At 36.1% G+C, this 15663-nt stretch overlaps 1 protein-coding gene across 1 annotated transcript in view; it reads right to left on the bottom strand.

The window, feature by feature from the left end:
* Positions 1–1827, bottom strand: part of KIAA1524 (KIAA1524 ortholog) — a 58127-nt gene extending 56300 nt beyond the window's left edge. The window contains exon 1 of the mRNA XM_012645935.1: positions 1726–1827. Coding sequence (XP_012501389.1) covers positions 1726–1827 — 102 coding nt within the window. The remainder of the gene's footprint in view (positions 1–1725) is intronic.
* Positions 1828–15663: the final 13836 nt, after the last annotated feature.

Raw genomic sequence — 15663 nt, 5'->3', positions numbered from 1 at the left:
CTCTACTAAAAATAGAAAGAAATTATCTGAACAACTAAAAATATATAGAAAAAATTAGCCGGGCATGGTGGTGCATGCCAGCTACTCGGGAGGCTGAGGCAGAAGAATTGCTTGAGCCCAGGAGTTTGAGGTTGCTGTGAGCTAGGCTGACGCCACCGCACTCACTCTAGCCAGGGCAACAAAGCAAGACTCTATCTCAAAAAAACAAAAAACAAAAAACAAAAAAAAACTATCAAGCTCTTCATTTACGATTAACGCACTTTATGCACTGTATGTATGTTATCTCTCAATAACAAAAAAATGTCCTTAGGAGTGGTAACCTCAATCTCTTCATACCTTTGTATCAATGGTAGAAGAGTTTTCTGTAAACCCCTTGAAAGTTTAGAAACACAGCATCAAGTCCCAAATTTCTCTGAAGTCTCCCTCAATTCACAATAACATTGCACTCAGATTCATAACCTGTTTATTCTAGGAGAGGTAATTGTTTCAGATCAGTATCTAAAATGCTTAACTCCTGATTTTTAAATAAAATCCATGGCTTTGCTTATTCTGTGGCTTCTGGAATTCACTAGCTACCGTTCTATCCTAACTTAGAAGCTAAATTTCCCAACCTTCTGTCCCACCTTTCCTCTTCCTAGAGCCTGCAGTAGGCACTCATCATCAGCAGGGAGCTGAACCTTGACACTCACTCATCTTTACGAGGACAAATAAAAAAAAAGGAAACGAATGTACTCAGGAGATGGGCACCTGAAGTAGTAAGAAGAGGAACACCAGTGAAGATCAAGGAAACAAGGACTCCGGTTTTAATAAAAGCTGATGTTGTTGTATCATTGGAAATTACATTTTCTCTGTAGTATTTTACAAGTCTTTGGTACATTAGCCTTTTACCACAGGGTTAATATAACAAAGAGAATATATTTTAAAATCATGTTCAATTCTACGTTAACAGAGGAGAGCTTCAACAGAGAATTAAAATAAGCTTTAATTGAGCTTAATCTTTTTTTTAATTAAACGAAGGTCAAGGTTAGTTTGAATTCCATGAATGCATAACAAATGACGGCAGGAGATTAAGAACCTAAAACAAACAGACTAATCTAGATGCAAATCACTAGAACTAATATTAATAGAAAAAGTGAAAGCAATTCAGCATTCTAGGATCAAAAAACTGTGAGCAATATATTTTGGTAAAGAAAAAAGATTACGCTTACTAGTAAGGGAGATTACTTCTTAATCAAAAATCGTTGAGATAATATTTTTCAAGTTCGAGTTCAACACCAGTTCAAATAACAGCAGTAAGCAATAGGTTGAACTATAAACTACCTAATGGCAAAAACAAGCTTTAATCATGACTCCCTACCATCTCCGTCCCCGAGAATCGCTGTCTATTGAGAGAGCTTGGTTTCAACGGAAAAATAAAAACAAATAGCAAACGAAGAGAAGATACGGCTCGGAGCTTTCTCCTTGACCTTCCCAAAACACAGCCTAAATTTCCCAACCTTCTGTCCCACCTTCCCTCTTCCTGGAGCCTGCAGTAGGCACTCATCCCTCTAGCTGCAGGGAGCTGAACCTTGACACTCACTAGCTTTTTACCAGAACGAAAAGACAGCTGAGGGAGCGATAGGCTGTCCTTTCCTTCCCAGGCTGGGACCGCCACTCCCGTGCCTCACCGTGAACTAAAAATTACTAGGGGGCATTCCCATCTCGACCCGCATCCAAGAGCCTCACCTCCAAGTGCCGCAAAAGCTGAGCAGCGTTCGCCTCTGATTTAACGGCTTTGTACTGACTGATGGTAATGAGCAAGGACTTCAAGCAGGCGGTGGAGTCCATCGAGACCGTCCGCAGGCCCCCAAGGACCACCACCCAGCCAGTTCGGACTTCCGACTTTCGCCGCGCTTTTTTTGATTTTCGGCCCCACCCCCTCGTTCTCAGAAGCTTCCGGTTCCGGTCGAGCTCCGGAAGCCCTGGGAACCCTGGGGAACTACTCTGGAAACTGGCGGGGTGGGCCTGCGGTAGAGGTGCTCTGTGGGTCCGTAGAGGGGATTGGGAGCTGTCCCTCCGAGCCCCCTTATCTGAGAGGCCGCGAGGTTTCAGCTTGAGATCCCGTGAAGACGGGAAATCTCGCGAGAAACGCTATTCTGGCCCGACCCGTGGAGGGGCGGTTAGGCGCAAGGGGCTTCTTATTCATCTGTGCGCTCTATTCGTGTACTTCCTCGGCCTTCACGCTGGATGGCCGGTTATTCCTTTGTGCATCATCCTCTTCCTGAGAAATGGTCGCTTCCCCCTAGTCTAGACACGGTGAGATCTGAGGACGAGAATCTTTGGGCCCTAAGGTGTTGAGGCGGCCTGGGAGGGGCCTCTTTTTTAAATCTCTCGTACGTCCACCCCTTCTGCCCAGGAATGATTGTTTCTCAGAGTAAACCTACGGTCATTGGCATTTTATGGCCGTTATGATAGTATTTGTCAAACTTATTCTAGAAGGCTACCTCAGGGTGACTCCTGGGCCAGGTATTGCGCCGGAGGGTGTTCTCATTAGCGTCAGTTTTTGTAAGTGAAGGTGTCTTTCTATTTGGCATAAGTGATTGTTTTATCATTCTCGATATCTACGAAAATGGCACTGTTTGAGTTTTTTGATCAGAGATGTATGTGTATGTGATGAAGTCAGTCAGGTACCTGGTTCTGGAACTTTCTGCGTACTGTGTGCTGATGTCGAATAAAGCATTAAAATGCAGGTTGTAGAAAATTGTAAGAATAGAGTACATGCCCATTTAATTACATCGTTCATTAGAAATTGTCAAAGAACATAATTTTGCATCACTAAGTTTTTTTAAGGCAGGGTTTATCTTTTGTATTAAAAATTATTTTAAAATTAAATCTGAAAGGTTAAAATGTTTTAGCCAATTGAGACATTCATGTAAAAATCTTTGGGTAGTTAATGTATTCATTCATGCTTTCAGTCATTTTATAAACAACTACAGAGTGTATAACATGGGCTAGGCATTGCCAGTCAGGGAACTACAAGAAAGTATCCCCTACTGCATTGGTCCCTAGCCTTTTTGGTACCAGGAACCGGTTTCACGGAAGACAATTTTTCCACAGACGGGGTGCGTGGGGAGGCGGAGCCTAGGCGGTGATGCGAGGGATGGGGAAGGGCTGTAAACACAGATGAAGCTTTGCTTGCTCCCCTGCAGCGCGCCTCCTGCTGTGAGGCCCAGTTCCTGAGTTTCATGGAAGACAATTTTTCCACAGATGGGGACGGGGGAGCTCAGGTGATGATGAGGGGCCGCGTTCCTAGGTCCATGCCGGGCCATGGTGGGGGAGGGGTTGGGGACTGCAGCCCTACTGCCAAGGAACTGTAAGGGAGGCATACCGAATAGATAGTACTTTTGAAATTCACCACATAAACGAGAGGCACCATGCAGTGATGGTAAAGAGTGGAACCAGGTTGCTTATAAATCCTAGCTCAAATCTGACTATGTGACCTTAGGCAAATTCTCACTGCTTCAGTCTCTTCGTAAGGTAAAAATCTGGCCAAGAGTAGTACCTGTTTCATAAGAGTGTCCATTGAATAAATAATTCATTCAGAGTCTAAAACATGCTAGACACCTTTCTAGGCACTAGAGGTTTAATGAATAAAACAAAATCCTACTGGCTTGGAACTTATATTCTGGTAGGGAAACAATAAACAAGTAAGGAAAATTATATATGGAGAAATATAGAACAGTTATTGCTCTGGAGTTATTGCTCCAGAGTACTGTTAGTAATTGATAAGGGAAATGAGAAAGTCAGGATACACCTCATTGGAAAAGCAACATTTGAGGAAATACTTCAAGGAGTTGAGAGAGCCGGGCCCTCTAGGGAGAAAGGTTTCTAGGTAGAAGAAATGGCAGTGAAAGGTCCTGAAGTGGGTGTATGACAATGTGCCACAAACAGCAGGAGGCCAGGTGGATGGAGTAGAGAGAACAAGGATGGAGGTAGTAGCATGAGGTCATATAAGGTCTTAGAGACAGTTATAAAATGAATTAATCAGGAAGAATCAACTGTTGCCTGGCATAATTAAGTTATTGGTGTTAGTTACAGTCATTGGCAAATGCAATGATAAGAGTTTGGTAGTGTGATTTCATTTATAATGACAGGTGTGTCATCATCATCCCTTAAGTAAGGCTCTAAATTGCCTGCTGTTTAAGTGGCATCTCTCTTTGAAATTTTGCATTTAAATATAAGCAGTCATGCAAATTTTACATTCTCTTCTGTATTCATTTTCATATCAAATAATGATTCTCATAAAACCTTTACTAAAATTGATGTTGTAAGTTTAGTAAGATGTATCATGTTTGTAGCTGAAGTCCTGACATCTTTAATCAGAGATACTTGCATATCCTAATTTAAGAAACACAGCCATATTTTCAGGCTCTCAAAAGAGAGAAGAAAAGGAGGAAGAGATGAGGCAGGGTCCAGATGACTGAAGGCTTTTTATTAGCCTTGAAGTTGGACTCCATCCTGAATTCAGTGGTGATCTCTGGTTTTAAACTGGGCCCTGATCTAGTCAGGTTTGTATTTTAGATTGATTACTCCAGCAGCTGCATAGGCTATAATTTTGAGGAAGATAAAAAAAAAAAAAGACCAGAAGTAGGGAGACTAATCTGCTAGAGTCTTTCCAAAGGATAACCAGAATAATTGAAGTGGAGATGAAATAGAGGTGACCAATTTGAGAAATATATGAGGTAAAATAGGCAGAACTTGGTGACTGTGAATGTGAGGAGTGAGGAGAAGGATGAGTCTAGAAGGGATTCCTAGTTTCTAGGTCAAATGATTGAGGAGATATAGATACTGCTGAGGTCGTTAACAGAAAGTATTTAGGGTGTATTTTATGTTCAATGAAATTTTATATAGTTTGTCGGATAGTCTTATACTATTCTCATTAAGTTTATTCCTGGGTCTTATATAATTTTTGTGAGTAGGTTCTCTTTTTTTCTTATAAATTTTTAATTTGTTATTGCTACTCAAAAGATTCTGATTTTTGGTACATCTTTAATCCAGCCTATTGACTAAAATCTCTTATTAACGCTTATAGAGTTTTATGTATTTAGACTTTCTACCTATATATCTGCAAATCATTGTCTCTTTCAATATTTGTTGTCTTATATTATCCCATTAGTGTAATCTCTAAAATATGGAAAGTCATGTTAATGCTGAACTTCTTTGTTTTTTATTACTTAATTTAATGAGAATGACCAGTATTTTAACACTTAGTATAATTCGTGCTATTAGCTTGTGATGAATATTCTTTATCATGTTTAGGAGATACATATTTGTATCTCCTACATATACATATTTGCCCTTCATATCTGTTTTAGTCTAAAAAAAAAATCTTAAAATTATCAAATGTTCACATTTGCATATTTTATATTTATTTTATATTCCCCTTTAAAATGATAACAATGGATTATCTTGCTTTTTTGTTCTTGGGATAATACTTAACACTTATTGAGCATTTGCCACATGCCACGTGCTGTTCTAAAGACTTTCTATTTACCTACCTAATTTTTATAACAACTTCATGCTGTAGACACTATTATGATTGCCACTGTACAGATGAAGGAACTAAGACAGAAAAGTAAAGTAATTTGCCCAATGTCCCACAGACAATAACAAACTCTGTATTTGCTGTGCTGCAGGTTTTGATTTGCTGATATTTTATTCAGGATTTTATAATCTATGTTCACAAGAGAGAATTTTCAATAATTTTTTCTTCTCTCATTTCAAATTTGGATGCTATGTCACTTTTGCAAAATAAATTGGAAGTGTTTCATCTTTTTTTATGCTATGGAATAATGAGAATCACATAGAAATTATCTGATGTTTGTAGGCTGTATACAACTGGCCCATAAAATCATTAAGCTTGATAGCTTATTTAATGGTAGATCTTAAGCAAATATTTGAATTTCTAATATAGTTATGAATCTGATAATTTTTTCTACCTCTCCCTGGGTTAATTTTGGAAATAGAAATTTTTTAGCATGAAAATTTATTGATTTAAAGTTGCATTCAGTATTCTAATAAATTTATTAATGTCTTCTTTGTAGTTTTAAATTTTCTTTTTCATCCTAATGCTATTTTTTTCTTTGTTTGGCTTTCTAGAAGTTCATATATTTTATTCAACTTTCTAAGAACCAACTTTCATTTTATTCATTTTCATTTTTCTTTGAGTTCAGAATCAATAATTTTACTTTTGTCTTTATTAATTTCATCCATATACATACATTTTTTATTTACTTTGGTCTTTTTCTAGTTTTTTAAAAGTTGAAGGCTTAGTACATTTCCATACTGTATTTTTTTTATAAAAAACATTTATTTTATGCCAAAAATTTTTTAAAAGACAGTAGCTAAAGTAAGCATCTGCATTTTACTTTTTTTAAATGAAAGTATAATCATTTTAACCAGTCAGGTAAATATATTGTGTATAATGCTAATAGTCATTCATTCAGCAAATGTTTACAGAATGTCTTTTTCAGACATTTCAGGTCTTTTTCAAATAGATTAGAGTCTGTTAGTAATATGGACAAACCAGAATAAGTGCTATTAAGAGAAATAAAGAATTCTGTGGGAGCACATGATATTTTTTAGGATAAAATATTAATTATCCTTAATTCTTTAAGGATTGGCATAAAACCCCTGTTCTTTGTAAATTTTTGTTACTGTGTGTACTTTATATTTGGCATAGGTATGTTCCCTAATTTATAGTTCAGGAAACAGTGTTAAAGGAAGTAAACTACACTTGCTCAGGATCTTATAACTGAAGTTTAGGGATTTCTAGCTCTTTTATTCTTCTGGAAAAACCTAAAAAGAACATATTGTCTTCAATATGACAATTGAATATTTAATATTAAATATTGAATATTTAATTGTTTGTAACTAGAGTTTAAGTCATATTGAGTCAGCCTACATGAAGACATGAATTCTAGTTTTGACAGAACTGCAGAGTTTATAGAATACTGAATGTTGTAATATGGGAATTATACCCATATTATAGGGATGTGAACACAGGGCTAATTGTTCGTTCTTTCATCTTGCATATATTTAATAAATACTTGAGTTCTATGTAAATTTCTAGGTTCTGAAGATTGATGAATCAAATAGACATAAATTTCTGCTCAAGTTGTTTTTCTTTTAATGGAGGATATAGACAGTAGATAAGACATAATAGGCAAATACGTGAATGTTAGTAATGAGTGTAATACAGTGAAAAAAAAGAGAAGAGGAATAGGAAATATCAAAGTTGAGATATGGTGTTGCAATTTTGGATAAGGTAGAGTGTTCATTGGTTTTTGCTAGATAACAAATCACCTCAAAACTCACTGGTTGAACCCATGAGCATTTATTTCTTTTCCAGGGGTCTGTGGTTGACTGCAGTTAGTCTGATCTAGGCCTGACTTGGCTGGGTGGCTTTGCTTCAGTGATTTTGTGGAGAGGGACAGATATCTAGATCTCAGTTGAGCTTATGTTGAGATGTCTATTGGACATCTGAGAGAGAATGAGTAGGCTATTGAATTTATTATTGGTAGTTAAAGGAGAGATCAAAGCTGGAGATAGACATGTAAACCCTTGAAACTAAATGATATTGGAGTAAGTATGGATAGAAAAGACATATTCAAGGATTGAACCACAGGGTACTTAAGTATTTAGAGGTTGGATAGGAACTTGCATGAGAGACAAAAGTAGCTGCCAGAGGACACAGATGTTATCTTGACCCCATGGTCATCTGCAGGGATCATTATTACATGTAGCATACAGCCTGCCTCTTCTAAAGGAGGGCTTTAGATTGGCAGAGAAGACATTTTAATCTATACATGGGCTCCTTCTTTACTTCTGCCTTCAGAGGCCTTGAGGTGTGCAGAGGGTGGGTGACTTCATTCTTTAAATCAATACTGAGTGCTTAAAGTATGCCAGGTAATGTTCTAGGAACTGAGTATGTGGCACAGGGATTAAAACAAATTTCTCTACTTTGTGGGGCTTATATTCTGTTGGGGACATGAGGCCAAATCTAAAACTAGGGGATTATTCAGTAGTCATAAACAGCAAGTAGAACAAAAGTTTCATTGGCTCAGGTTCCAAAGATGCAAGGCAGAGAAATCCAGCAGTAGAAAACTGACAGAGTTCTAGGCATGGGGTCATTTAAATACCATGTTCTCACTATAGCTAAAACAATTCAATACTAATGTTAAACTGATTTTACCCCTTATGCAGAGCCAGTAAACAAAGTATATACAATTAGTGTCAGCTCCCATTTTTCAGTGTTACCTCTATCACAAAACCAAAAACCCTAAAAAAAACTTTCTCTTTACAATTATTATTATTCCTAGTTTTTTCCCAGCTATCAAGTATTAAAATTCCCGTAATCTCTAAATGATTTGCCAAACCATAAAATTAATTTTCACTTTTGAAATAATTCCTGATTTTTCTTTCTATACATATCACAGAATTCAACTCTAGATTAAGAGTACAAGTTTTGGATAATTTGGGTAAATTTTTTTTTTCCTCATTTTTATATTTGATTTCATATCCCAGAAACAGAATGTTGGGTTGTCTTTTTTTTTTTTTTAAACACAAGAACTATCTAATTTTGTAGATAAGTAAAGATGAAAGTGACATATTTTTATTTTTAAGATATAGTAATCATAACTACTATTTCTTGAAGACCTGCCTACCTGCCTGTTTTGTGCAGATGAAGGTCCTTTGCATATGTCATTTTAAAATTTTTGGTCTTTCAGAAAATAGATACTATTAGGTTCATGAAATGGATAGATATCTTTTTCCTGAATTAAAATGTGAAGTTATTTTCTAAGACAGTGGTGTCCAAAATGGAGTATGCACATCTCAGGGGATATGTGAAATTGTGTGTTGAGGTGTAGGAACAAATACTAAAACTCTTTTTTTTTTACTTTTATCTCATACTTTTTTATTTTATATTAGAGTAATATCTGCATATAATTAATTTGATATTCATATATTTTCAATATATTCTGATTTTTTACTGCTTTAGGGATATACTATCAAGAGTTTTAGAGACTTCTAAAAATCTTTAACCTTGAAAGATCATTTAGACAGGCATGAATTATTGTTCAATTCATTGTTCATTTCAGTACCACAGATAGTGTCTGGCACCTAATAGTTCTGAATTGTTTTGTTGAATGAAAAACTCTTAGCAAAAACTATTTTTATTCATTTATTTTTTAAGAGGCAGGGTCTCTCTGTTGCCCAGGCTGGAGTGCAGTGGCATGATCATAGCTCACTGCAGCCTCAAACTCCCAGGCTCAAGCAATCCTCCTGCCTCAGCCTCCCTAGTAGCTAGGACTACAGGCATATACCATCACACCTGGCTGATTTTTAAAAATCTGTGTGTAGAGACAGGGTCTTGCTGTGTTGCCCAGGTTGGTCTTGAACTCCTAGCCTCAAGTGATCCTCCCACCCCAGCCTCCCAAAGTGCTGGGATTACAGGCATGAGCCACTGTACCCAGCCTTTTAGCAAAAACTAATGTGACTAGCCTACTACGAAATATTAAGCTGGTATGATTAATTACTTTTAAAGTATTATTTGCTAACCAATAAGATCATGTAAATAGTTTTGTTTCTGAGTGTGTCTGTGTATATAATCTAGTCCAGCTTATAATTGTACACTGAGTTTATATAAAGTCAAATATGGCACTAGAAGTAATGAGACATAGTGGAAAGAACATGAAATTGGCAGTTGATGAAATTTGGGCATGAATTCCTACTTTTACTGATTTTTTAGCTATGGAGAACTCTCTAAGCCTCAATTTTTTAATTTTTAAAATAAATTACAGTAATGTTTATCTTTCAGAGTGTGTGATGATCAGATGTTTATTCAGTGTACATGAGTACATAGCTAAAGCCTGGCACTTAGGAGCTGATGAAAATTAATCTTTTTTTCAATGAAACCAAAGTTAATAACTTAGTTTTATATGAAAGGAACTTTCACAACTAAAAGCTTGCTCTACCTCTCACTTACATCCTTTTAAAAATGTATGCCTTTCTGAGATAACAGTGAGGAACCAGCTTTCTTACGTGAGTGGAGCAAGTTGGTGGCTAGGATAGGCTCTCATTGGTGGTGGCAGAGCCAAGTACACAGAAGTGTCCTCCATTCATTGGTTGATTATGAATGTGTCATGTCTATATGTGTCACGTCTCAATGTTCTCTTTTCTTTTGCCATTATTATCTTACAAATGTTATGACAACATATTTTTAAATTGCTGAAAATATTCCACTTTTGCAGAATGTGTTCAGGGATAGCATATGCTTCTTCCAATGGTTTCTAGCTACATTTCTGAACCACGTGTTTTTAGCACTGCTACCTGTAAATACCTGAAACTAATGAATAGTTGAATATCGGGATATTTTTTCAGGTAAATCCTAACATGTGCATATTCATGATAGGTATGTTCTATTAAAAACAAATTAATATATATTTTATAAGTTTGCCTGTATAAGTCCAAAAGTAACTGAATAGATGTAAAAAGAATTAAAAACCTGTTTTTCTTAGGATACTAATTTTGTTTTAGGCAAACATGTTTCCTATATTGGCAGATTTGTAACAAGTGGGCAGTGGGTATACATTACTTCCCAGTTTCAGCTGCCAGATAGAGCTAACAATGATCTTTGCAAAGGTAAGAGCTGAGATGGAAAGTGATCTTTTACAGCAGAAAATATCTTCATATTCTGGTAACTTTTACCAAGATTTTCCAACCATCATCCATCAGTCCTAGAGGTTGCCTAAGCCAACTATGTATGTAAGCAAATAATGTTTTAGCCACTCATGTTTAGATATGTTTATTTTGTAGCCTTACCAGGAAGTTAAACAAACAAAAAAATGGAAGAAATTAATGGTGAACTAGAAAGCCAAGTAATCATATTGTTCATTGTCATCAATGCTCATACAAAATAATGATGTGACCTGTTATTCTTTAAATCTGATTTAATGGCTTTAGCCACTTTTGTCTACCTGGAGCTTACTAACATATGAGAAATAAAGAACTTCAGGGTACTAGAGCCACAGAACACTTGTGCAATGGACTGAATGCTTCCTCCCCCCACTCCCCTTCAATTCTTGAAATCCTAACCCCCAGTGTGATAGAATTAGGAGGTGAGGTGGGACCTTTGGGAGGTAAATTAGGTCGTGAGAGTGAAGCTCTCATGAGGGAATTAGAAGAAAAGGGAACTAATTTTGCTACAAACCTAAACAGTTAAATGATGATGATTATGATGATGAAGATGGTGGTAATAGGAACACTTATATAGTGCTTACTATGTTCCAGGGACTGTTCTATTACATGTTTTAAGTATTTAATCTTCACAAAAATTTATGAAGTAGGTACCACTATTATCCCCACTGTTCGGATGAGGAATCTGAGGCACAAAGAAGGTTTTTTAATTTCACATAAGGTTGCATAGCTACTGTGTGTCAACAAAGGCCTATATACCATTGGAGAGTTATTCCAAAGTTTCTGTGCTCTTAATCTGCTATGTAGCTTCTCAACTTATTTGGACATTCATGGAAATCTAAATGAGCTACTTATGCCATTTTTCTTGTAGACAAATGTGGTGGTGTTTGTGTTTGTATAATACATGCTATGTAATGTCAGAATGGTCTTGTTTTTCTTCCCCCAAACAATCTGTTCTATGTCCACTTAATTAAGCTTTTTATCTTAACCCATTCCTAAAGATCAGTGGTTCTTAACCCAACTCAGGGCAATTTTGTGCCCCTGGCGATATTTGGCAATATCTGGAGACATCTTTGATTGCCACAGTAGGGACTGGCAGGGGTTGTGGAGGTACGGGTGGGGGGTTGCTATTAGCATCTAGTGGGCAGAGGCCAGGTATGCTGTGAAACATCCTAAAAATGTATAGGACAACTTCCCATAACAAAGAATTGTCCACCCCAGAATGTTAATACTGCCAAGATTGAGAAACCCTGAGGGCATAAGTAACAACTTCTCTTCTAGAAAACACCAAATACATTACTTTGTTTTTTAAGGTAGTAGCATTGAGAAAAGGTGGGTGTTATTTTTATTGTTTTCCATACTAATTTTTAATTTATTTACCTGGCATTGTGTAATCTGTAAGTGCTGGAGTTGACAAGCCTGGAAAATTCATGGGACATCCACCCACACATTGAAATGTAAACTTGCTGGCAAATTGGAGCCTCTAACTTGGTCAGGTTACTTAGTCAAAATGAAACATTGAAGTGCATTTTTATAAAAACTGTGCCTGTATTCGGTTTAGGGAGGTGACAGTAGTGCCACAAGTTAAATGTTTAAATGAATGATTAAATAATTATAAATAAGAGCTGTGCCTGTTTTGATGTGAATAAACACAGCTTTAAAAATGGAAACACAAAACACCTTTGCAACTAAAAAAAAATGTGTTATAATTTGAGTAAATAAGAGGGAAAGTAGGAGCTGAGAGCTCAGATAGAGGCATAGTAAGAAAGGCATGCTGGTGATTATCAAGATATGGATGGCAATACCTTATTTTTCAACCAGTGAAAGCCTGCAGATAAGATCATTCTGATTGGTGGATTAAGGTGTGCTGTAAATTGACACTGAACTTTAGCTTACCACCAGCTCAACCAATGAGAATTTAGATAGATTTCTGTAGAAAAGCTGTCTCTCAGTACCAGGAACTCAGAGAAAATTTTGTTTCCTGCTGACAGGGAAAGTCTATTGAAATGAATATACGAGGGGAAACTAGAATCACCCATTTTGCTGTGTTAACTCTGACTTTAAAGGTTTCCTCTGGCCTCTTCTAGAATGGTAAGAACCTTTGGATTATTTTAGAAGCACAGTGGTAAAATTTCAGACTGGCTACTTCCTTTCGGTTGCTAGGCAGTTGCGCCTGCCTTCCTCCCCAACAGGCTGTCAAGTGCCACTGCTGCTGCTATTGCCGGTGGTGTTTGCCACACATACCTGCTTAGCTCCTGGGCAATGATGGGATTGATGATCCTCTCTCCTCGAAAACCCTCCATCACAGAGATTCGTCTCAGGTTGTATTTTAAGAGCTGAAAAAGAAAGCCACTAGGCTTTCTTAACTCTGTTAATTTGGGATCCAAATATCTTCAGATTTATTAATGTTCAGTTCTTTTCTTTTTCAAGCTGAACAATGAACAGCTTAGCAGAGGCCTTCTATCCTCTCTGTCTTGTCACCAGAGGATTTTCCTCCCTTGTTTTCATCCTCGCTGTAATCTGTGCAAATAGCTACTGACCAAAGAAGAGCTTATCAGAGGGGGAGGTCTCCATGTCTGAGATTTTATACATTCTGGAAATGAGGGAATTGTTTTGTCTAGAAAAGGCATACGTTTGTATTCTCTGGCTGTGAAATAATGCCTTAACAATAATGTTGTTACTTTTTATTAAAACAACCAGGGTGGTTTGTAGAAACTATAAAAGAAAAATAGTTTTATCATAATCCTAAAATTCTCAAAGCTGTGCCCTTTTCTGTATAGCTTTATTAAACAGATGAAGCAGATCTATGAAAGACTGATAAGGTTTATCCAACCTCTCTGCTTCATTATTAGCTGTAGGTTCTATTTTTCATCAGTATTTGAACAGAAGATATACAAATTTAAATATGACTTTGCTTATGGCTTTGCTTACTGAATTTTTAAAATGAATAAAACTATAAAATAAAATAATTTATCTATAAGAACTGAATTCCACATAAGTGAGTTGTAATATTGACAGCAAGAAGTGTTTTTTGATAAAGGATGGGCAAGAAATTAAGAGGTGTTAGAAAGCTCTGTTTTAAATGAGGAAGTTTAGAAGGAAGTCTTTGTGTGTATGTGTGTCTTTGTATCTTTATCTTTGCATTTATGTTTCAATCAAGAAGTATCAGCATCAAATTGTTGAAGAAATACTCCCGTCTCTCAAGACTTTCTGTATTACATAGAGTTGGTATGAATCAAATATAGAATATTGGTACATAATATCGTAATTAGGAATCCTTGTTTTACAGATGATCTTCACAGGACTTCTTTTATCCCTTATACCAGAGCAAAGTTGCCCCCTCCTCTCTTCTAAGGTTACTAATGAGAAGATACTCAGACCTCAAGGCTTAGGAGGGTCAGGTTTTGCAGTTACTTTTTTTCTCTCTTTGTGTTAAATCGCCTTTTTAGGGTGTTCAGCATCATTAGAATAATGTTTCTTTGAATAAATACAATCTGAATTCTTAATGTTGACTTATAATTAATCTTGCAAAATATATTTTCTTGATTTGGGAATTACCCATGCTGAATTGCCTTTTAGTTATGGGCCTGCAAAAAGCTGTACCAATCTAATCTGTGGGTGTTTATTAATTATGCTATTAGGGAAAGTGGCCACTCAGTTACTAAGATAAATAAGTGGCCCAGAGACAACAAATGAAAAACTTTATTCAGTCTTGGTGCTTGGCAGGAAGGCAGTCTAGGTCTGTTTTACGTGCTGTTGCTGCCACTTTCTTTTCTTTTTCCTCAGCATTTCTTCTTTGCCCAAGAGTATGTAACAGCAGTTTACATATCTTGCTCTAACCCTTTCCGGGCTTAGAGTGGGATCAGAAAGAGAAGCTATCTTAGCAGAGGGCTCTGGAGTCTAGGGGCTTGAACTCTTAGTAAAGAAGATCAAATGGGACCAATTTTAGAAGAGTTGTTTTTGGAATAGTTAAATAGAGGGCTGTATAAATAAATAGACATACTAATGATACTCTCGCCCCCTTTGTTTTAATTTGTTTGTCAGTACTTTTTTTTTCAGGAAACATTCATGACATCCATTGGTATTTGAATCAGAGTGTGTAAGTGTATTTTACATCTCACCTCTCCTGTTTTATGGAGATATAGAATCATATGATTTTTGGGAAAAAGTGGCCACCTGTTATTTCTAGACTAAAATGAAACAAAACAATTAGTACTATCAAGATTGTGTTAAGCAGGAACTCATATACTTCTATGGGAAATAAACTAGTACAAACCCTTTGGGAAGCCATTTAATAATATACACGAAGAAGCTTTAAATATTTTTGTCTTTGACCTACTAATTCTACTTTTGAGAATTTATTGTAAGGAAATAATCATAAATAAGGAAAAAGCTTTATGGACAATGGTGTTTATCATGGAACTAATTGTTTATAATGGAAAAAACGGGAAATTAAACATCCAATTATAAGGAAATCATCAAGGAAACCCAAATCAACTCTTATATAGCCATTGAGAATGTTTACTAGGAAGATAAAATAACATGAAAGATGTTTTTGATATAACATTCTGTGGTAAAAAAGGTGGGGTACAATATTTGCTATATGGTATGATTACAAATTGGTAATCATATTGGTAATCAAATTGGTAATTTATATTGGTAAAATATACCTATACTTGGAAAAAAAATAAATATATTAAAGGTAGTGGTGATTATGTTTGGATGGTGAAGCTATGTGATTGATTATCTTTTAGAACATTTTCAAAGTTTTCTTTAATAATCTTATGCTGTTTTTATAGTGGAGAGAAAGAATGTAAATTTTCTACATTCCCATTAAATATTATTTCCCTTACAGCTTTGAACAGCAGTAGTAAAAATCAGTTTGCAACTACTAGAATATAATTTTTGTAAAGGAACCTGTACAAC

This window comes from Propithecus coquereli, unplaced genomic scaffold, assembly GCF_000956105.1.
Source record: "Propithecus coquereli isolate 6110/MARCELLA unplaced genomic scaffold, Pcoq_1.0 Scaffold105, whole genome shotgun sequence".
NCBI lineage: Eukaryota > Metazoa > Chordata > Mammalia > Primates > Indriidae > Propithecus > Propithecus coquereli.
Note: the sequence above shows the minus strand (reverse complement) of the source record. Positions and strands in the feature narration are given on the sequence as shown.